The sequence below is a fragment of the Phoca vitulina genome, unplaced genomic scaffold, assembly GCF_004348235.1.
Source record: "Phoca vitulina isolate PV1807 unplaced genomic scaffold, GSC_HSeal_1.0 scaffold72, whole genome shotgun sequence".
In the NCBI taxonomy this organism is placed as follows: Eukaryota; Metazoa; Chordata; class Mammalia; order Carnivora; family Phocidae; genus Phoca; species Phoca vitulina.
The window spans coordinates 6,807,835-6,830,466 of NW_022589775.1; the positions used below are offsets into that span (position 1 = coordinate 6,807,835).

The 22,632-nt window shown below is 35.6% G+C and overlaps 1 protein-coding gene across 2 annotated transcripts in view; it reads right to left on the reverse strand.

The window, feature by feature from the left end:
- SCAF4 (SR-related CTD associated factor 4) overlaps positions 1-22,632 on the reverse strand; it is a 59,881-nt gene that overhangs the window by 28,286 nt on the left and 8,963 nt on the right. For both annotated transcript variants that reach the window (XM_032393269.1, XM_032393268.1), the window contains exons 2-7: positions 8,993-9,076; positions 7,834-7,878; positions 6,160-6,321; positions 4,943-5,078; positions 4,526-4,665; positions 3,733-3,909 (exon numbers count right to left, since the gene is read on the reverse strand). In XM_032393269.1, the coding sequence (XP_032249160.1) occupies positions 3,733-3,909; positions 4,526-4,665; positions 4,943-5,078; positions 6,160-6,321; positions 7,834-7,878; positions 8,993-9,076 (744 nt within the window). The remainder of the gene's footprint in view (positions 1-3,732; positions 3,910-4,525; positions 4,666-4,942; positions 5,079-6,159; positions 6,322-7,833; positions 7,879-8,992; positions 9,077-22,632) is intronic.

Below are 22,632 nucleotides of genomic sequence, written 5' to 3' on the forward strand. Positions count from 1 at the left end.
GGTATAGACAGGACCAAAACTTACTACCTGGGCACTAGCTTCTTCCTTAAAACTTCACAGCTCATGTCAGATTACCAGAAACATGGAAGGGAAGGAGGGAGGGAGGGAGGGAGCTCAACACTTCACAAGATCACATGCCTAGAAGAGCCATTTAAAAATAAGATGACATTTGTTCAGAAAGGAAGGGGGGTGCCTGGGTGCCTCTGTCCTTAAGCATCTACCTTTGGCTTGGGTCGTGGTCCCGGGGTCCTGGGATCGAGCCCCGCATCGGGCTCCCTGCTCCACGGGGGACACCTGCTTCTCCCTCTCCCACCCCCCCTGCTTGTGTTCCCTCTCTGGCTGTCTCTCTGTCAAATAAATAAAATCTTAAAAAAAAAAAAATAGGAAGGAAGGTAACACCACACCTACTACTTCTACTACTATCTACTCTGTTTAAATATCGGCCCAGGTGATTAAGAAACATTACTAAGACTGCACAGCCAGCAAATGGTAGAACTGGGATGTGGACACTGTTCTTTTTGACTTCAAATCTCTCAGTCTCTGACATTTAATAAGCAGTCTTTTCCCTCAAGCTGTGCCCATTCTGGTCATGGATTTTCAACTTCAAATTCCTAAACTTGTGTTGTTCTGTGGTAGTTCTGCCTAGAAATTATGGTTCTACTTTACTGGACAAGAGAGCTCTAAATTAAGAAGGGAAGTCCCCTTCTTGGACAACAGTTTCTTTGTAATCCTAGGCCATGTCATTTAAAGTTCTTATAGTAACTGAGCGATCTAATTATGACCCAGACACCTTGCTGCCTTACACACGCTAGCGTATCTAACCCTCACAGCAACAGTAAAGCCTAGGCACTGCCATCACTATTTTACAGTGCTGCACACTGAATATTTAAGCGACTCAGAATCAAGACAGAGTCAGTGATGGGAGTCAAAATTAAAACTCAGGTCTAGATTGTCTACAAAAAACAAAACCTCTGTCTTTGCTGTTTTTCACATGTAGGTATGTTCTTTAAAGTTTTAAGATTTATACCTATTGCTTTGGAAAATGATTTGAAGAAATTAAAAAATTAAACTAAGATCCAAAAAGACATTTTTGTTGCTTTTTAGGAAACTGAAGATCTATGAAGCAGCTCGAATGAATTGTTCCCAGTCAAGCTGTTCTACTAGCTTAAAACAGACTTTTAGTCAAAGGAAAAGCGCAGAATTTTTTTTCCTAAACTTCATGTAACTGACAAACACTGACCAACCAACTCACTTGAGGTGAAACACTAGAGGAATTACAATTCAAATTAACAACAACAAAAAAGGATTCCATTAGCATTACTGTTTTTCAACATTTTTTGAAGTCCTAGCCACCAATACAATAAGAAAAAGAAACAGGCAGACACTGAAGAGGAAATGTCAAATTTAATAGCTACCCAGAAATCTGAGAGAACCAACTGTTTAGTATCATAATCATTTAAAAGATAAAAGAAGCAAACAGGAAAAATGACTAAATATCTTAGGAATAAATGATGTAATAAATGTATGAGACTTGTATAAAAAGGGATTTTAATAGAGATTCTGTGTAAAGCTCTTGGTACTTCTTAAATTAACCTATAAATTCTAAAATTTATGTTAAAGTTCATCTTGAAAAGTATGCTGTGATGTTTAATTGTATCAATTTGGCTAGGTTACAGTGCCCAGTTGTTTGGTCAAATATTCATCTATATGTTCCTGTGAAGGTCTTTTAAAAATGTGATTAACATTTAAATTAACAGAATTTGAATAAAGAAATATCCTCCATAATGTGGGTGGGCCTCAACCACTCAGCCAAGGCCATAAGGGTAAGAACTTAGGTTTCCTGAAGAAGGAATTCTCAAGACAGCAACATAGAAACCTTACCCTGTAGAATTCAGACTCAGAACTGCAACATTAACTCTTACCTAAATTTCCAGCCTGCTCTCTGCCCTACAAATTTCAAATTTGCCAGCCTCCACAACTGTGTCAAACAATTCCTTAAAAATCAACCAATCTCTCCCTCTCCCGTTTCCCTCCGCACGCGCGTGTGTGGAATACTTGGAAATGAAATACAGAATATAGTACATAAGCTGCAAGTATTTAAATTGTTATGATGCAGAAATAATTATATTAGTGGGGCACAACAGAGTCCAAATGTCCACAAATAGACACAGAAACAAATGAGAATCCAGAATTCAATGTATGACAAAAATAGTGAGTGAGAATTGGCTATTTCCAAAAAGTTCAAGATTCAACTCTCTTGAACCATATTCTAAAATAGACTCCAGACGGAATGAAGAGACAAACATAAAAAACAAAAGTATAAAACTACCAAAAGAAAATATAAAATTAAAAAAATACGTACGTGGGGAGTTTTCCTAAACTCTGAAAGAACATACACAAATCTGTTCCAAGCAGATAACTGCTTCCCTTTTTACTTTAGAACTTCCTGTACTGTGTTTTTCCCCCTATAAGCACGTACTCCTTTTCGACTCGAAATTTTATCCAAACTTCTTTTAATCAGTAGTTGTTCATAAATCACTAAGATATAATGACAACTAGTATTTACCAAATGGATTCTTCATTTGGACTACCAGCAATAAAATTGTATCTTAAAATTAAAATCTGGAAAGAATAAAACATTTTAGAGATGATTAAGCTAAAAGACTTCACTGAGTTCTAGGGTTTGCAAACTTTTGTATTTTTGGCAGTGAGACTGAAAAAATGCAATTTTATATAGTCATAAACCCAATGAACAGACAAGACATAAAACAGCTAAGACAGAGTTGTCTGGGTTAACATTTCTACGGGAAGCTCTGAGCTCTGCAAATCCAGCACATCTATATCCTTAGTTGCAGCTCCTTAAACATGCCTACAACAGAGCAGTTGGAAGACACTGAACCAACAAAACCCTCAAGTTATACAGATGGTAACTAAGCTCTAAAAGCAAAAAGCAAAAGGTAACTTAAATGTCTGTCAACAGGGGAATGGCTAAACTGTGATGTGTACACGTAATGGAATACTCCTCATAATAAGCTCTCAGTAAAAATGTAGATCTAGGGCGCCTGGGTGGCTCAGTCGTTAAGCGTCTGCCTTCGGCTCAGGTCATGATCCCAGGGTCCTGGGATCGAGCTCCGCATCCGGCTCCCTGCTCAGCAGGAGGCCTGCTTCTCCCTCTCCCACGCCCCCTGCTTGTGTTCCCTCTCTGTCAAATAAATAAATAAATAAATAAATCTTTTAAAAAAAAGGTAGATCTCAATCTATTAACCTTAACAAAGACAACAGACAAGGGGATTAGGATCAAAACCAGCAAGTTAAAAACTGTGTATATATATTTATATATTATGCATAAAACACGCATGTATTATGTATTATTATGTAATATATATACATATCATGACCAAATAAAGAAAAATATATCCACAGGAAATTAGTTCAGAAGAGAGATACAGCAAAAATTTACAGTAGCTATCTCCAAGTATGGGGGTTAATGGTGAAAGTTCTCCTGTTTACTTTTCTACTTCCTATTTACTGAAAATTTTTGCAATGAGTATATATTACACACTTATAACCAGGAAAAATAATCAATGCTTCGTGGTCAAGGGGGAAAATCCCTTAAACCACAAAACAACAAAATGAACAATCCAGAGAGTGAGTAGAGAAGAAGTAACTTCCATATCCTAAATTGAGTGGTATCGACAGTTAAGGTGGGTTATGTAAGAGAAGCCAGCCTACCTTGTCAAATGTAGTTTTTTGCTCAGGCTGGGGGAAAGCGGCTTTTTGTTCAGGCGGCTGCGCAGGAGCTGTCTTTAGCTGAGCTGTGATAGCCTGGACCTGAGCCATCACAGCATTGTCAATGGCCGGAGACTGTGGCTTTGGAGGCTGCTGAAAAGTCTGAAGGATCTGCTGAAGCTTAAAGAATGGGAAAACTGATAAACCACATAACAAAGTATAATCATAGTATCAAAGGTTGATTGACTGAAAAAACAAAAAACTTAAAGGTGATTCAAAATAGCACAGGCACAAAGTAAACTGGAAAAAGAACACACCTTTTGGTAAGGGTTAAGTCTGTTGTAAATACCAGGGATACAATGTGTGTCATTTAAGGTTAAACATGTATGCTGATACCCCAACGGGCAGAAAATGACGGTCAATAAGAGAAAATACACTGAACTGTGAACAAGGTAAAGAAATGTTTTCTAGAAAAATGTAAAAATCATCTCCAATACAAATAATTTTGAAGTTAATCCGAAATGCTAGAATCATGAGCAAAAATACCAACCAGTCACCAGTTCTGGAGTCCTCTTCACAGGGGTATTGCTATTGCTCAGTGTATGGCTCCCTTCTTTCTCACCTTTCCCACATTTCCCCTGTGAGCCCTATGACATTACCTGCCCAGTAAAGGCTTTTCTAGGTGAAAAGTAGAAATATTTCCCCCCTTGAATGTGCTCATTCATTAGGAATGGAAAATAAAAACTGACAATAGTACCTAACTGCAAGGAATTTAATCTTGAGATGGGTAGTTTACCTGTTGACCTTGAGTTGTCTGAAACAGCTGGGCCACAGCAGCAAAAGCATCAGAGCTGGGCAGCTGCGGTACAGCTGGTACGGAGTTTGTCGTGGCCGGGGGCGCTTCAGAAGAAACTTTAACTGCAGGTGGAGGTGAACCTAAAAAAGAAAAGGTCATTAAGACCTACGAAAACTTTAATCTTCACATTTCCCTTTTTAAACTCCATTAAGCTTTTTTACTAAAATAAAGATCGTGGTACTAGACTCTGTACTATAGCAAATACATGAAAGAACTGTGGAAAGAAAACCGTATCTTCCAAGATGTAAATTCAAATGTCTTTCTTATGGAAAAGTTCCACCAATATAAACAGACTCCAAACTTCTCATGTACAAAAGTTATACCATTTTCTAAGTTCACAGATATACTTGGCCATACCTTCATTATTAGTAACATTTTCTGCTACCGGGGCGGCATTACTGGTTCCTGCAGCCATATCCAAAAGAGGCTGAATAATTTCAATTTTGAATACTCCATTTTTTTGCCAAAGGTTCAGCACACGAACTATTTTACTCTGTTATGTGTAACAAAACATGAATATACAATAAATATTTGCATAAATAAAGAAATAAATCTCTAAGCGTTTTATAAACAGAAAAAAAAAATTATCTTTAGAATTACGACCTGGTTAAAACTACCCTAATCACCCTTTCTTCAGTAGTACAAACTAGAATAAAAAACAAAGAAGGGGGAGAAAAGGGGGAAGAAACAAAAAAGAAATATAACCTAGATAATCAAAACAAATATAACAAAAAATGTATTTCACATTTTCATTATATTTATGATCACAAAGAAATACCATCACTGACAAAAAAAAGTAATCGTCTTAGAAAAGTAAATGAAGTGAAGAAGAATTTCTTCAGGATGATATTAACAGTTAAAATATTTAAGAAACTGGTCTGTAACCGAGAGGTAAGTCGTTTTATGGCCCAGTAAATATGATGGAGATCCAAAGATGTGTTATTCATAAGAAAAATAACTCATGTCCTACTCAAGAAATGATCTTTTCTCTTGTATTTTTCCCACAAGAACACTCCTCCAAGAATATAAATACAGAATCCACAACACTCAAATTTATATACTGTTTACTGTAAATATCTTCATTCTTCTGAGTAGATTTAGTAGTATATTTCTCCCACCTACTGGGAGTCCAGTTATTATGTCTGTAATGTTCTTCTACCTTTTTATAGTACATAGTAAAATCAGCTATAAATATAAGGAATTAAATACTGTAGTCTTATTGCTAATGAATATCATTTATGCTCCAGCCTCTTAAAATGCTGGGGAAAGCCATCAATTATTGGTCCCCTCTTTCTGGAATAAGCAACAATGTGAGATGAGTACTGCCTTTTTCTTTGGCAGAATTTATCACTCAACTACAAGTAAATCTTTCCAACTCCTTTTTCAACAGTACAACATTCCAGAAGAATTTCACAAGAAAATACATAAACATGAGATGGCCACAACAGAAAACACTGGGTTTTGTTTCAAGTTCACAGAGATCCCCATATAATTCTCTTTCAAATATATAATATACATTTAAATAGATTTAAATATAGAAATGATACAAGTTTTAATTTAAAAATTAACTATACCTTATCTTCAGATGGACAAAGATACAAATATTGGAATGTGGCGGTTATGTTTTTAGAGAATCTTGGCCCAAAAACATCTTTATCGGTTCCAAACTGATGACGAGACTGTCGCACAATTGAGTCGATTACATATAATCCTGGAACCTTGTACTCTGGTTTACACTACAAAGATAAAGATGCAAAGTTAATAGAAGAAAAGCAAAATCACAATTTGACATTAATCTCCCTTTTATAAAACTCTGTATTATCCAGTGATTGTTTCTATTTAGAAACCGCTTGAATGTTTAGCTCTCTTATTGGCTAGCATGTCAAATTTCCCACAGGCGTGTACAGAACTACCAATTCTCTTGATACTTCAGACCCCCAATATTTTACTTTCCTCTGATCCCTCTACCTCCCCACAATTTCCCAGAATCAACATTACTTTACCAATCCCTAAGCCACTTGCACACTAATCCACTTATTATGATACTCTCTACTCCAATTCATCCTAATTAAAAAAATAATTTCTACGTTTTAAAGTCATCAAAAAGATAATTTTAACATCAATTTTAATTCTACTAAAGTAGAGTACCAGAGAAAAGAAAAACTAAGGAGAGATCACATTTTTGGCCTATCAGATTAACAAGGAGAAAAGAGAAACATACACCTATATATATTTCTGGTGGTACAACCTTTATCGATGATGATTTAGCAATAAAAGCAAAGCCTTATTTGATCCAACAATTCTACATCTAGAAATTAATTGTAAGGAAAACCATTAACATGCATCTAATTTTTTCCTTAAGGCCAGCCACTGAAGTGAAATGTCCAAAAGGAACTAGCTGAGTAAATGTGGAAACAATCAAGCAATGGAATACTTTTTTGAAGACATTTTATGATAAATTCAGTGGGAAAAGCAGGCTAGCAGTCACCAGTTTCTCTTTTATGAAGGTACATGTACATAATAAAAAATGAGTAGATCTAAATATAAATATCATAGTAATTTGGGGTGATGCCATGTAGGTAATTTTAATTTTTTTCCATTTTACTTATTTGTACTTTGATTTGCTACTATAAAAACTTCTACTGACCTTTTTTTGGTCTGTTGGGATTCTAACTCCTATCTCTCATCTAGTATTCAAAGGCCATGGATCAAAGACATTCACACACATTTATTGGTATGTACTACAAGGCACAGCTCCAGGTTGGGGGAGAAGATAGAGATGTCTAAGTCTCTGTTCTTAGTCCTCTGGTGAGACAGATGTGTGCTAATCACATGGTTATAAAACCAGATACAACTGTAAAACTGAAAGATGATTTAATTATGATAGCAGCAGGGAAAATCCGGAATAACTTTACAAAGTGATTTCACTTGAAATACTTCAAGATGAGTTAAATGTCAACAAAGTAGACAGGGCAAATGGCACAGGAAGGACATCAAACTCGGGCAAGAGTCGTGTTGAGTACACAGGAAACTTGTTGAGTGTCTACCTCATACTAAGTGCTCAATCAACAGTATTGCTATAGATTTTTGTTTTGTTAAAAAACAAACTCAAGAGATTAACAAGAACACTTAGTGACAACTTTTTTTGTAGAATAGCTTTAGAAGCAAGCATCCAAATTACAATTTACAAAGTAAATTAAAAATACTAATCATAACTAAAATGATGTAATAATGAAATGGATAGTTACCTTTTTGATGAACTTTTCTACTATTTGAACTACATGCTTATAAAGCTGAAAAGAATTAAAAGAAAATTACTGTACAGTTTACTTATTTCTACATATTCAGTAATGTAATTAGAAAATACTTAAAACCTTAAAATTGCACAATCTGAATTCTCAAAATAATACTGAATGAACCATGACAAATAATCCCTAGTCAACAAGTGAACAATCATAGATCAGAAGTGAATTAACTAAAACAGAAACTACAAAAATCCCCCCAAAAAGAAGGTCCTTTTCTTAGATTTTTAATCAATAAACGTTAATAAAGTAGTGTATTCAGGCAACTTTATGAGACCGATAAGAACAGTGGAACTGGAATTAAATAATGCAGTTTCTAAAGAGACTCTGCTATTTAGGTGTGATCTTGAAAACATTTCACTTCGTGAAGTCTGAGTTGTTTTTTTTTCCTTCTTTTTAATAAAAGTATGAAGCTAATACTCAGCTGACTTACGAAAAGAATTAACTAAAACAGGGTGCCTGAGTGGCTCAGTCAGTTAAGTGTCTGCCTTTGGCTCGGGTCATGATCCCAGGGTCCTGGGATCGAGTCCCACATCAGGCTCCCTACTCAGCAGAGAGTCTGCTTCTCCCTCTCCCTTTACCCCTCTTCCTGCTCATGCTCTCTAGGTCTCTCTCCCTCTCTCTCTCAAAATAAAAAAAATAAATAACTACAACAAAGAAAAAACCCCTTTTATTCAACTCTCTACTTCTGTTAATTCAACTTTCTAATACACACACACACACACACACAAATTGGCAACTATGTGAGGCAACAGGTGTGCTAATTAGCTTGACTGTGTTAATCATTTCATAATGTGTATGTGTATCAAACCATCATGTTCTATTATATTTTTAAATACATTCAATTTTATTTGTCAATTATACCTCAACAAAGCTGGAAAAAATATAAAGTGGAGATACTAAACAACAACAAAAAAGGAAAAAAGCAGGTTTTGAAATAATATGTTACAGTTCAAATATACTGTACTGTATTAACATGTATCTTCAGCAAAAGTTAGTGCTCTTTGATTCAGGCCTAAACTAATACGATGAATTCTCATGTTTAACAATATTTTCAAAATCTCAAAAACATTTTTCGAATTAAATATATTTATTTTATTCTTACCTTAATAGCTTTAATAGCAGCTTTAGTGATAAGAATCATCTTGGCTCGAGAGATGGGAGGTTTCATATCCATAAGTGAAAAGAGCTTAAAAAACAAAAATAATTTAAAAATTAAGTTAGAGGTCAATTCCCCCCAGTTCCACAAAGATAGTGCAATTTATTAACTAAAAGAATAACAAACTTTTGGAACTAAGTTGAACAATTCAGCTAGTAAAGAAAATCCAAGCACTTTCCTATATACCTGCATCACTACCAAGAAAATACAATAGGAAAAGATATTAAAAATAGCAAAAAAGAAAAAAAAGGAAAAAACATTAAGAAATTTACAAAACCTGTAACTGAAAAAACTGTAAAATTTTACTGAAGAACTCAAAAATAATTTGAATGCAAACATACCAGGGGTTTCTGGACTGAAAGTAGCAATAGTATGACTCAATATTTAATGCAAACCTCACTGAGATTTTGGAGAACTTCAAATAATTCTAAGGGTCGTTTGGAGAAAGATTTATTAAATTAGGCAAGAAATTTAAAATGCTGGAATTCACAACTTCTTGATTTAGTCAGGCACAAAAATGGCACCATATTTAACACATCTCATGACAGTAAATCCAACAATCAGGTGCTCCCTATGAGATTTAACCACACATGCATACTTCTTCCAAAGTTTAAATCCAACCAAGACATAATGAAAGCCCATAGAGAGTTACAAAGATAAAATCCTGACATTAAGAAGCTTATATTTAGCTTCTTAAATTCTTCTTTTTGTTTTTGTTTTGGTTAAAAAAAAAAAAAAAGATTTATTTGAGAGAGAGCACTCGTGTGCTCACAGGGTGGGTGAGGGGGACCGAGGGAGACCAGCAGACTCCTGGCTGAGTGGGAAGCCCATGTGGGGGCTCCCTCCCAGGACCCTGAGATCATGACCTGAGCCTAAACCCAGAGTCAGAAACTCAACCAACTGAGCCACCCAGGTGCCCGTTTGCATTTCGTTTAATCACGGGCACATACTGACCCTAGGACTTCTAAAAAGATAATTTGTGGGTTTTTTTTTAAGTAGGCTCCACCCCCAACGTGGAGCCCAATGCAGTGTGGCTTGAACTCACCACCCTGAGATCCAGACCTAGCTGAGTTCAAGAGTCAGATGCTTAACCAACTGTGCCACCCAGGCACCCCTAAAAAGATACTGTGAAATAATTAAGTTTCGGGGCTTTATATGAATATTTCCATTTCTTTCCAAATAATGTTGATACTCCAAATACGTAATCTCTAAGACACAGATCTTTACTAGATCACTAAGAAGCTAACCTAAGTACAAAAGTCTTTTTTCATAGGGTAAACAGCCCTATTTGGCAACATATCCTAAAAATTCAGAGAATTTTCATAGCTTTTCACACAACTACAGACACAATGGGACTATAGGTGACAGTAACAGTAATATTAGAAAAGGCATGGAATGCCAGAGATAATCAATACAAGAACCAGATACTCTGGTTTAAGCAGAGAAAGGCAGAATTCTTCCATAGGTAATATTAAGATTTTAAAAAAAAAGGGAGAAACACAGATACTAACAAAGGAATTTGTTTTTTAAAAATGTGATTCTCTAAAGAGCGTCATGATTCTTTATTATTTCTTTACCAATGTAATAAAAATTATCCTTGAGAATAAATGCTCATTAACAGGAAACAATTAGAAAGGAGACAGTAATCTGAGATTATATAAACTGATGGGAAATGAAAAAACAATTTAAAATATTACAACTTAAATACAAATTCTAAAAATGTAAACACTGCATGAAATATATAGCATGCATTCAGAAGGACATATTACCATTTATGTTATAAAATTTATTAAGACTTGTTCTTAATTTATTAAGACTTACTTGTTCTATTTCCTTCTCTGTACCTTAATGTAGAGAAAGGGGATGCAAAAAAGTTTATACATGATCTTTAAGAATGAACAACAGTGAGAACTATTTCCCTGGTCATTAAAAGCTTAGAGAATCATATTTTCATGAAGCCTAAGCAAAAACTATTCATTTAATGTATCAAATAGCACTTCTTGATTACTTCAGCAGGAGGCAACCTGCCATATTAAAAAACCTCAGCCAACTGAGCACACAAAACAGACCAATGTATCATCAGATAAAATACTCCACAGTCTGTATTTAAATCACAACTTGTTAAAAAAATTAAAATACACCCTATATCATATAGCAGTATAACCATTCATGCAAAATACCAGCAAGAGAACCCTCAAGTGCTATTATCTAAGAGACAGTAAAAAGGGTATTAAACATTTCATGAAGAAAGGATCACTTGGGAAGAGAGGAGGGAATCAACATCTGAGGGCCTACGATGTATAAGGAAGAATTAAATTTAGTGGTATATAATTTTATTTAATCATATTAACAACTGGAGGGAGGTGGGTGGGGGATGGGTTAAATGGGTGATGGGTATTAAAGAGGGCACTTGTTGTGATGAGCACTAGGTGTTATATGGAAGTGTGGAATCACTAAATTCTACACCTGAAACCCATTTTACCATATGTGTTAACTAGAATTTAAATAAAAACATGGGAGAAAAAAAATCATACTAACAACTAACACAGATTCTCTTCCACCTGTTTGAGATGATACTCAAAAGGGTTACTTACATCTGTTTTGGATGATGCCCAAGGGATGGGTTTGAAACTATAATTTGTAGATTTTATAGCTCACAATTCCTTTTTTTTTTTTTAAGATTTTATTTATTTATTTGACAGAGAGAGTGAGCACAAGCAGGGGCACTGGCAGGCAGAGGGAGAGGGAGAAGCAGGCTCCCTGCAGATCAGGGAGCCTGACATGGGGCTCGATTCCAGGACCCTGGGACCTGAGGCAGCCGCTTAACCAACTGAGATACCCAGGCGCCCCTATAGTTCACAGTGCCTAATAGCACATTCATATCCTTAATACAGTGCTGCTTATGGATTAAATACATATGAGAACCATTAACTATGATGGGGAAATATCAAAATATCAAGCAGGCATCTGTGCCATATATATATATATATATATATAGTATTGACTCAGGGATAATGACTAAACATACTGAATTTAATTTGGGATGCCTACTGAAATTCAGGCAGACACGAGAAAATGGATCTTGAACACAGAAAAGGTCCAGGCTAGAAAAAAGAGTCAAAGCCATGAGTATGCGTGAGCAGAAATTTGTAGTAAGAAGAAAGCCAAGAACATATAACCTAGGGTATATAAAAAATGCCACTGTGGTATAGAGAAAGGGGTTGCACAAATGAACAATACGAGGACAAATACCAGAAATTAAAGGCATTTGGCATGGTCAAATGTGGTAAGAGGTGCAAACCAAACCTTGTTTGGTTTGACTATTAGGTGGCTGAACAGATACCAGCTTTTGAAAGTGATTTCAAAGTCCAACTGGTAAAGAAGTGGCAGGTGATGAGGTAGAAATGCAGTTTTGGATCATTTTTCATTAATTTAACAAATTTCTGAGCACTTAGGAAGTGTCAAACTCAGTGACTGGTACATAGGGGAGGCAGAGCCGTGTTTCAGTGCTTTAGAAATGACCACCCTTAAAACACCTCTAACTTGGGAGCACTGCGATGTTTCTATCACATTTAAGTTTCTTTTTAGATGTTCTTTACTTTCCTTTACAAATGCCTTTCTTAAATCTTAAAGCTGAAAATCTGTATTTGATATAATTTATAAAGAAAAACAACACTATAGGCAGGTAGAGGAAGTTTCAAATCTGGAGGTTTAAAAAATTACCTTTTAAAAGCTCAATGAATGTCACTAATATTTTATTGACCTCTTCAAAGTACAAATTCATCAGTCTCTACCTTTCGCAAGGCAAAAAGGTTCCCAGATATCTAGATCAATACCTTCATTGGATATAGAGACCCAGAAATTATGTTGAAATTGATATACCTTACTGTAATTATGTGCACTGACACTACCTGTTTAAATAGAAACACTAATAGCCTTTGTGGTAGTTAGATATTATAATTCCATTTTACAGATGAGAACACTGAGGCATAAAAGCTTAAGAATCTGCTCAAAATCATAAAGCTAATTAGGTGGTAAATTTAATCTGTGGTCCACCACTACCCAAAGCTCAAGTTCTTTCCAATAACTACCTAACAATAAAGAAATTATTTCATTAATACTATAATACATTATCCTGGAGGAATGAATAGCACACAGACATTAAAGACAATAGACTATAAAAAAAGTTTTATATATACACATATATGTATGCATGTAGATCCAAATAAGAAAGTATACCAATATGTAACTGTTATGGAGGGACTGAACCCAAAGGTTTTTTAATAACAAAAAATAAGTGACATAGAGGTAGAGTGCTATGTCCAGCCAAGCAGTAAGTTAGAGGTAATATACTAAGTCCTTAACTGGATCTAGAGCAAAGCTGAAATTTAATAAGCTTAGATAAGAAAGAGTTAATTGACATGTTGGCTGAGGAATCTCTCAGAAGTATACAACCTTGTGGTACTCTAAGACTCAGATTATAGTTCCTGAACTTTTAAAAACAATAAATTTCTGTTAAAGTAATGATAAGAACACAAGATCAATAATCAACTGTCTGGGAAATCCTGACTCCCCCACCTGCTAGCTATGAGAAGTTGTTTCTTCATCTGTAAAATGAAAATAATAGCCCCTACTTATATTAAGGGAAGTTTAATACAAACAACACATATAAAAAGCACTTAATGCAGCACCTAGCACAGAGTAAGTACACAATAGACATTACCTATTATTACCACCACACATAATTTTGTTGAAAGGAGAAAGAATCCTGGAAATAATCCAGGAAATAATCCAGTTTTTCAAACTGTGGGCTGAGATACATTAGAATATAAAAATGAGCTTAATGGGTGTGACTTTTTTAGTGGAATAGAGTAAAAAAATAAAATAAACAGCACTGTACACAGCAAGGGTAAGTACTGTTTGGTGAAATTTCTCAGTTTTGTGTGTGGGTATATGCAAAAACACCTATGTAAAATTATAAATCTTACTGTAGGGGTGACAGTCAAAGGCACTGACTCAGAGAAAAATTCTTTTGTTTTAGAAATGAGGGAAATAAAGCCCAAACTAACTGTTGTCAACTTTTAATGAGTAGATTCCTTAAGCCATTAACATATTTCTTTTTTTTTTTTTTAATTTATTTATCTGACAGAGAGAGACACAGCAAGAGAGGGAACACAAGCAGGGGGAGTGGGAGAGGGAGAAGCAGGGTTCCTGCCGAGCAGGGAGCCTGATGCAGGGCTCGATCCCAGGACCCTGGGACCATGACCTGAGCTGAAGGCAGCCACTTAACTGACTGAGCCGCCCAGGTGCCCAGCCATTAACATATTTCTTATGAACAAACTGTGGGGAAAAAAGCACCATCGAGTCAGAAAAAAATTTCATATTTTTCAATCAAGTTTAGAATACATTGTACATATAGAGACGAGAGGGGTAAAGATAATTTGGGCTCTAGTTATTTCTGACCAACATCCAATCTCAGCCAACAAACCTCAAGGAAAAAAACCTATTGGCTTTATATAAAAGCGTGAGAACCATAAAATTTAATATAATTCCAACAAGCTCTACTAGTGAAAAAAAAAAATCAGATATTTGGGTATTCCGGAAAGAGTCAGAAAGACCTGGTTTTGATTCTGGGTCCAGCCATGTACACAATTCTGGACAAATCACATAACACTGTAGGATGCAGTGTCCTCAAATGTAAAAAAGACATGATAGTTATCTACTTCAGAGGTTTCAATGAGAACTGAGTTAGTTTTTGCAGAGGGAATGACTAGTCTATCACCTGCAATTGCTCAATAAATATCACTAGGAGCAGCACTCTCCCTACTATTACAGCCTCTAGTCACAATTAGTGTAATCTGTCAATGAAAGCAAGTATGTCAAAGCAGTCAGAGAAACCCATGCAATTCTCATACAAAATAGCAGAACCAGCAGTAGGCTGAAAAAGGTACAAGACCCCCTTGGAAGGCATTAGTAGAAAAAATATACTTGCCAGGAACAGATGTATTTGGCTTTTTGCTCTGTCACTAGCTGAATGACTACAGAAAGTATAAATGTGAACACAGTCTTGCTATATGACATATAGAGAAGGCTGATACACAAAGGGATCATTCATCACGATCCCTTATATCAATTAGGAATAGTTTCAAGAGAAGGTAAAGAATGAGAATATTTGGCCTGCGACACCTGTTGCATTCATAGCTTGAGGTAGTCAAAGTAACATGATAATCTGCTATTTACTAACAGTATAAACTTTGAGAAGTTTAGTTAACCTCTCTAAATTTCAAGGATCTTTTAAATATGAAAAGGGGGATTAACAGTATACATTTCATAAGGCTATTAGGATTAAATGAGGTAATACACATAAATCTCAGCCTAGTACCTGACATCTAAGTGACTCACTAAATAAAGCTATACAACGCCCTGAGAATCTTTACACACATAGAGCTTAATTTTTTGTTATGCCTTACCATAATAATCTTTTTTGTATTACATCTACTTTTCAAACACTGCATTTAGAGAAATTTTCTCTACAGTGACAATACCATAGTATCAAAAACCCTTAAAGCCGTATAGCACCTTAGTACCTAATCTGGTACTTAAACCAAATTTAGAACTACTTTTATATCTACAACTTCTGCCAAATGACATAAGGCTTAATAACTCATAACTAATCAGCTCCAATGGTTATAGAGGCCTCCTGTGTACTAACCCCCAATCTCCCTTCTGATACCTTCTCTCCTGTTCCAATTCTGAATAGTGATCTCTCCTACATGATAAAATATTTAAAGATAACTAAACATGTCTCCCACTCAACTATCTTCTTCAACTATTAGTGAAATGGTATTTCTAGATCTACCCTGGCTATTCAAGTATGATATCACCAAATGGACATTGTCCAGATGTATTACTGTGTTAATGCAATCTAGTGAATTGGTTTTTTTTTTTAATGTTTCCTATTTCTGCAATAACACATTACCACAAACTTAGCTTAAAAACAACACAAACTTATCTTACAGTTTTGGAGGTCAGAATCTCGCTAGTCTGAATTCAAGGTGTCGGCAGGGCTATTATATTCCTTCTGGAGGCGCTAGGGCAGAATACATTCCTTGGCTTTTCCAGCTTCTATAGGGTGCCTACATTCCTTTGGCTCTTGGTCTGTCTCTTCCTCCATCTTCAAAGCCAACAGGGTAGCATCTTCTCCTCCCTTACCTTTGTGCTTCTGCTGTCACATCACTTTCTGACTCTCCTCCCTCTCTTGTATAAGGACCCTTGGGATTACATTGTGCTCATCTAGATAATTCAGGATAATTAACCCATTCCAAGATCCTTAACCCAATCAGATCTGCAAAGTAAGGCAACATATAATAAGTTCTAGGAGTCTGAAGTGGATAGGGAAGAACTTTTTCTTTCCTTCTTTCTTTAAAAGATTTATTTATTTGAGAGAGAGAAAGAGCGCGTGTGGGCAGGAACGGGCTGAGGAAGAAGGAGAGAGAAACTTTAGTAGACTTCGCTGAGCTCGGAGCCCAAACACAGGGCTCCATCTCACAACCCTGCGATCGTGACCTGAGCCGAAACCAAGGGTTGGGTGCTTAACCGACTGCGCCACCCAGGGTCCCTGGAACATTATTTAAAAAAACAAAACAAAACAGTGCTTAATTCATTGTTAACTCACACCTATAATAAACCAAAACCCTCAAACTGTTTTCAATGGAACCTCTATCAAAACTAGATCTTCATGTTGACTTTATGTTGTTTTCTGACAGTCCTTTCAATCTACTTAGGTCAACTGGAAATAAGTATCTGCTACTTGATGTAGCAGCTGCTCTGATCAGCTTATAAATTTCATGAACTTTCATGAATGTGCTTTATATGCCTTCTTCCAACTCAATGGTTTTTTAAAAATTAGTAAGAACAGGACCTACTTGTGGGATGACCCGGATATTCCTTGGACACTGCCTGTCAGCTCAAATTCACTTAATACTCTCATCCTGCCTATATTTTTCTAACTTATTCATGATGAAATAATGACAAATATCTTTCGGAAATATTTGGTTTATAGTCCTTACTAGATAAAACACTTCACAAAAGAAAAAGGTTTAATTTGGTCTGCTATGGAGTTGTTAATGAATCTGTTCTGGCTCCTAGATTAGAAATTTCTAGAAGTTCATAAAACAAACAAACAGAACCAGCAAAGATAAAAGTTATTAGCATTGAGTCTTCGATTTCTGGAATGTGCCATTTCCTATTCTCTAATATAGGAAAAGCAGTGAAAAGAATTAGAAGACCATATTAGTCTAAATAATTCTTCTAACCCCTAATCCCTCAATGTTTCCTTTAGGAATCTTTCAATGGAATACTTACCTCTACCTTTTTCCCTCCTAAACTTTAAAAAATTTGCTTTCCTGAATTTATTTTATAACGAATTATACTGATTATATACGCAGTACTCCTTCCTTGCTATTACCACCTCCAAGATGACAAATTCTGTCTTAAGCTGGTATTATTAATACTTATTTACAAACTTTAAAGAAAAAATATGAATGCTTCCTAAAGGAAATATGTACATTGACAATGACATGCTGGTACTCAAATCTCCCTACTGACAGATGCAGATATCAGAGCACTTAATTCTAGTCTTTCTTCCTGTTTCATTCATTTGACTCAATATATCAGACACACGGGTTTCAACCAAATCAAGGAGTTAAATCCAACATAACTTTAATGTTTATTAACATATAAACACTTTATAAAAGTACACATTGCATTTCTTAACAAAAGGAAACAATTAGGAAAAAAAAATTAAGATCATTTTTTCTGCAAAGATGCTTTTGTCCATCTAATTACAGCCTGAAGACAACTCTATAAAATATTGCTAGAACAATTAGGGAAGGGATAGTTAACAGCTCCTTTTACATGGCATTTCACTTTATGCCTTAAATACATTTTACCAAAGGTTTGTTCAAACTAATACTTTCTTAATACTGGGCAATTTGACATGATGGGGGATGGGCTGGGAGGTACAGAGAGTTGCAAACCAATCACGTGAACAATGCCATTCTACCAACTATGCCGTTTTACCTCAAAGTAGAACATGTACAAACAGTAAGAGACAGTAAAATTGAAAAATATGTACAGAAAAGTAACTCAATTAACAAAGGAAACCCCAATAGCCAATTAACAGGAAAAAAAGTTCATCCTTACCAATAATCAAAGAAGTACAAACTAAAACGAGATACAATTCTTCAGTTGTCTAACCTGCATGAATATAGATTAGCATCAAGCAAAGAGAGCCCTCTGCTGTTGAGATCTAATTGGGGAGTTTTAATTTCAGAAGGAAATTTAAAGCTATATATCAAGAACTAAAAACAAACAAACAAAACAAAACAAAAGCAACTTATCTTTTAAGCCAACAATTCCACTTCTAGAAGTTTATCTAAAACAATAATCGTATGTGCTCAAATCTTCCATGACTATTTTAAAATTAGAAAATAATTTCTTGTTATTAAAAAGATCTGGTAGCCATATAAAAATTTCCAAACACAAGTGGAAGGGGAAAAAGACTAAAACACTATAAAATGTTAATGCTATTCAGTGGCATGGTATTTTCTTTTATTTCCTAATTTAATTTTACATAACTTGCACTAATTTTAAAAGGAAAAAAATTAAAATCCATTGATTTTAAAAATTTAAAAATCAAAAACTTTGAGACAAAATGCATTTCTCAACTTTTGATTATAAATATAATAAAATAAATATAATAAATACACAGAACCATCATTATCAGATATATCTTATTCATGGATTAAACCTTGTCTTTGAAGTTAACAGTTACCAAAATTTTTCAAAATTATTAAACATATTTTTTAAAATAAACTTAAAATTTTGCCCCTTTAAATCCTTATAATAACTGATGCCCTTGTGGATATAAAACCCAAATTTGAGAAATCACTATCTTTGTATTTTGTATTTTGCTGACCTCTGCACATTAAAGAATCCCTTTAATTACTGACATACTTTACTGCCAAGCAAATTCTATTGACTTCCATAGAGTCAAAAGTCCTTTGAAACCCACATGTTTTAACCAATTTTCAAAACTTGCTTAGATGAAGGTATAAAGAGACAAGACAGTCTGGCATTAATATGAAATATTCCTAAGATGGAGCAAATGTACAAGGCCTTTTAAAACAAAGAGTGAGGAAAAAGAAACCATTGTCTCCCTGCTCCTACTGAGCAGTCTTTCATTTGACTTAAACACTAGAAAATAGTTCCATTTATTTCTCCACAAAATTCACTTTTCAGATTTCTAAAGATCCCTAACCAGATATTTTTACAAGCAACACAGCTGCACAGAATATTAAAAATTTCATACTTTTCCTACATTGCTTTACCTTACTACATCCTCCTACAAACTCTCCAACTTTTCTCCTAGTTCCAGAATTTGGAGTAATGCTTTACAAAATACACATCTATAAGTGCAAATAAAAAACATTAATATTAAATACGAAACTACTTTTGAGTTAACTACTTATATTTCTATGTACATTAAGAAAACAAAATATGGCAGGGGCGTCTGGGTGGTACAGTTGGTTGAGCGCCCAACTCTTGGTTTTGGCTCGGGGTGTGATCTCAGGGTCTTGAGTCTGCTCTGCACTCAGCGGGGAGTCCACCTGGAACTCTGTCTCCCTCTCCCTCTGCCCCTCCCGCCAGCGCTCTGGAGTTCTCTAAAATAAATAAATAAACCTTAAAAAAAAAAAAAAGGAAAGAAAGAAAACAATATGGCAAACAACAGTTTAAACATCATCTGCATTATTCCCCACTTTTTAATTATATCATCAAGCCCTATTTGTCACCATTTGCTGCTGGCAGAACTAGTTTTCTAAGCAGTTAATTTCTCACAACTTACTCTGTAAACTATGTCCTTAACTTATTCTTCACTTAAAACTAACTCTCCTATCATTTCCAAGAATCTACCCTTTACCCAAAATTTTTTTTTAAAATAATCTGTACACCCCAGCTGGGGCTCAAACTCACAACCCCAGGATCCAGAGTCCCATGCTCTACTCACCCAGCCAACCAGGCGCCCCTCACTCAAAACTTTTCACTTTAGAACCAAGGCTGCCTCTCTTTAGCAGGGCTTTTAACCCATTCAGTTCCAGCTTAGGACAACAATTTTTCTATTCCTTAGCTACATTTTGGTTCACTGAATTGCAATCAATCCTCCACTTCCTTCTTTTCACTCGATCAAGAGATAGGCAGAAGGTGATTTTAAGAAATGGCAAATATTTTTTTTTTTTAAAGATTTATTTATTTATTTATTTGAGAGAGAATGAGAGACAGAGAGCATGAGAGGGAGGAGGGTCAGAGGGAGAAGCAGACTCCCCGCTGAGCAGGGAGCCCGATGTGGGACTCGATCCCAGAACTCCAGGATCATGACCTGAGCCGAAGGCAGTCGCTTAACCAACTGAGCCACCCAGGCGCCCAAGAAATGGCAAATATTTTATCTGTGCCATTGCTCTACCAGCAGATTCCAGATTGCAAAATTACTTTTACTGTGCCTCACTAGTGAACTTTACGTCCCCCAAAATTGGCTACAAAACATTTTTGTGAAGGGCGTCTGCCTTCAGCTTGGGTCATGATCCCGGGATCCTAGGATGGAGCCCTGCATTGGGCTCCTTGCTCAGTAGGGAGCCTGCTTCTCCTTCTCCCTCTGCCCCCGCCTGTGCTAATACATAAAATCTTAAAAAAAAAAAAAAAAATTGTGAATTAAATATTTCCTCCTAGACTTCAATAGAAGAAATAAAAATTAGGGGCGCCCGGGTGGCTCAGTCGTTAAGTGTCTGCCTTTGGCTCAGGTCATGATCCCAGGATCCTGGGATCGAGCTCCGCATCAGGCTCCCTGCTCAGTGGGAAGCATGCTTCTCCCTCTCCCACTCCCCCTGCTTGTGTTCCCTCTCTCGCTATGTCTCTGTCAAATAAATAAATAAAATCTTAAAAAAAAAAGAAAAAAGAAAAATCAGTTCCTGGATATAAAATCGTTTGATTAGAAGAAAAAAGAAAAATTATCCCATACTTAATGTATCTCATTTATAACCAGTTATTTCCACAAAGTTGTCATGAATGGATTTATGTGCAAGTATGGGACTAAAATTGAAAATGTTAGCATTTATTAAATCCTCAATCAATTTAAAATTTTAATTGTGAATATAAATTAGTGAAAGAAATATAAAGGCCTAAAAGTGCATTTAAGTTTTAAATATGGATTATCTATGCATGACTTAAAAACTTACCAAACTTCATTATTCTTAAACTTCTACAAATCCTTCCAAAAGTATACATTTTGGTGCACTTGCAACCATGCTTCAGATGTACAAAAGTTGTTAGTGAGCCCTCTCCTCTCATAAACACTCCAGCAGACAAAGATCCACTGCTCAAAAACCTTCAGCACAACCGTGTGGGGCTATGGACTGGGCTCAGATGGGTACTCAGGGTACTCAGTCAAATCTCCGAACTGCCATTTCTACACGGTGTGACCTTGGTCAATTCACACCACCTCTTCGGTTTCCTTACCTTTAAAATGAAAAGAATGGAAAGACACACCTATATAAAACTCTTAGCCCATTAGCTGCATCTGGCTGGTGGGTTAAGGAGGAAATGCAGGATTCCTTTCCTGTCCTTCCCCTGAACTGTCCCCATTGGATTACTTCTTAAAATAGCATGTAAAGGGGCGCCTGGGTGGCTCAGTTGGTTAAGCGACTGCCTTCGGCTCAGGTCATGATCCTGGAGTCCCTGGATCAAGTCCCGCATCGGGCTCCCTGCTCGGCAGGGAGTCTGCTTCTCCGTCTGACCCTCCCCCTTCTCATGTGCTCTCTCTCATTCTCTCTCTCTCAAATAAATAAATAAAATCTTAAAAAAAAAAAAAAAAATTACTGTGGCTTCCTTTAAAAAAAAAAAAAAAAAAAATAGCATGTAAAAACTAAAGATACCCTATAAAACAAACTTACGATTCAGGATCAACAAAATAATTTACAGCGCCTCTCGGTAGCTACTAGATACTGTTTTCAATGGAAAGAAAATCAGATTAAGCAACAAAACAATGGAAATGATGTGCTAAAAACTAACGTTTTCCTATTTTTTAAACAGGTTTGAGATATAATTCATATACCATAAAGCTCACCCCTTTAAAGTATACAATTCAGTGTTTTGTTTTTGTTTTTTTTTTTTACTATATTTAGAGTTGGGCAGCCATCAGCATTATTTTGTTTTAGAATACTTTAATCCCCTCCAAAAAATTCCATACCCATTCCTCCCTGCCACCAACCAATAATCTACTGTCTCTATGGATTTGCCTATTTTTGACATTAAACAATAATTAAAGCCTTTATAAAGATTTGAACGTATCTCCAATGAACCCCAAACCTGGCTGTCCTTTCCAAAGTGATTTATTATTCAGCATCTCTTAATTAAGGTGAACGAGGTGATATATGGCCATTAAAGTCTGAAGAATATTTTATGTTTCCTAAAGGCTTAAAAGGCGTATTACTGTAAATTTCCATATTATAGGCTTCTTTTCAGCAGGGTATAAT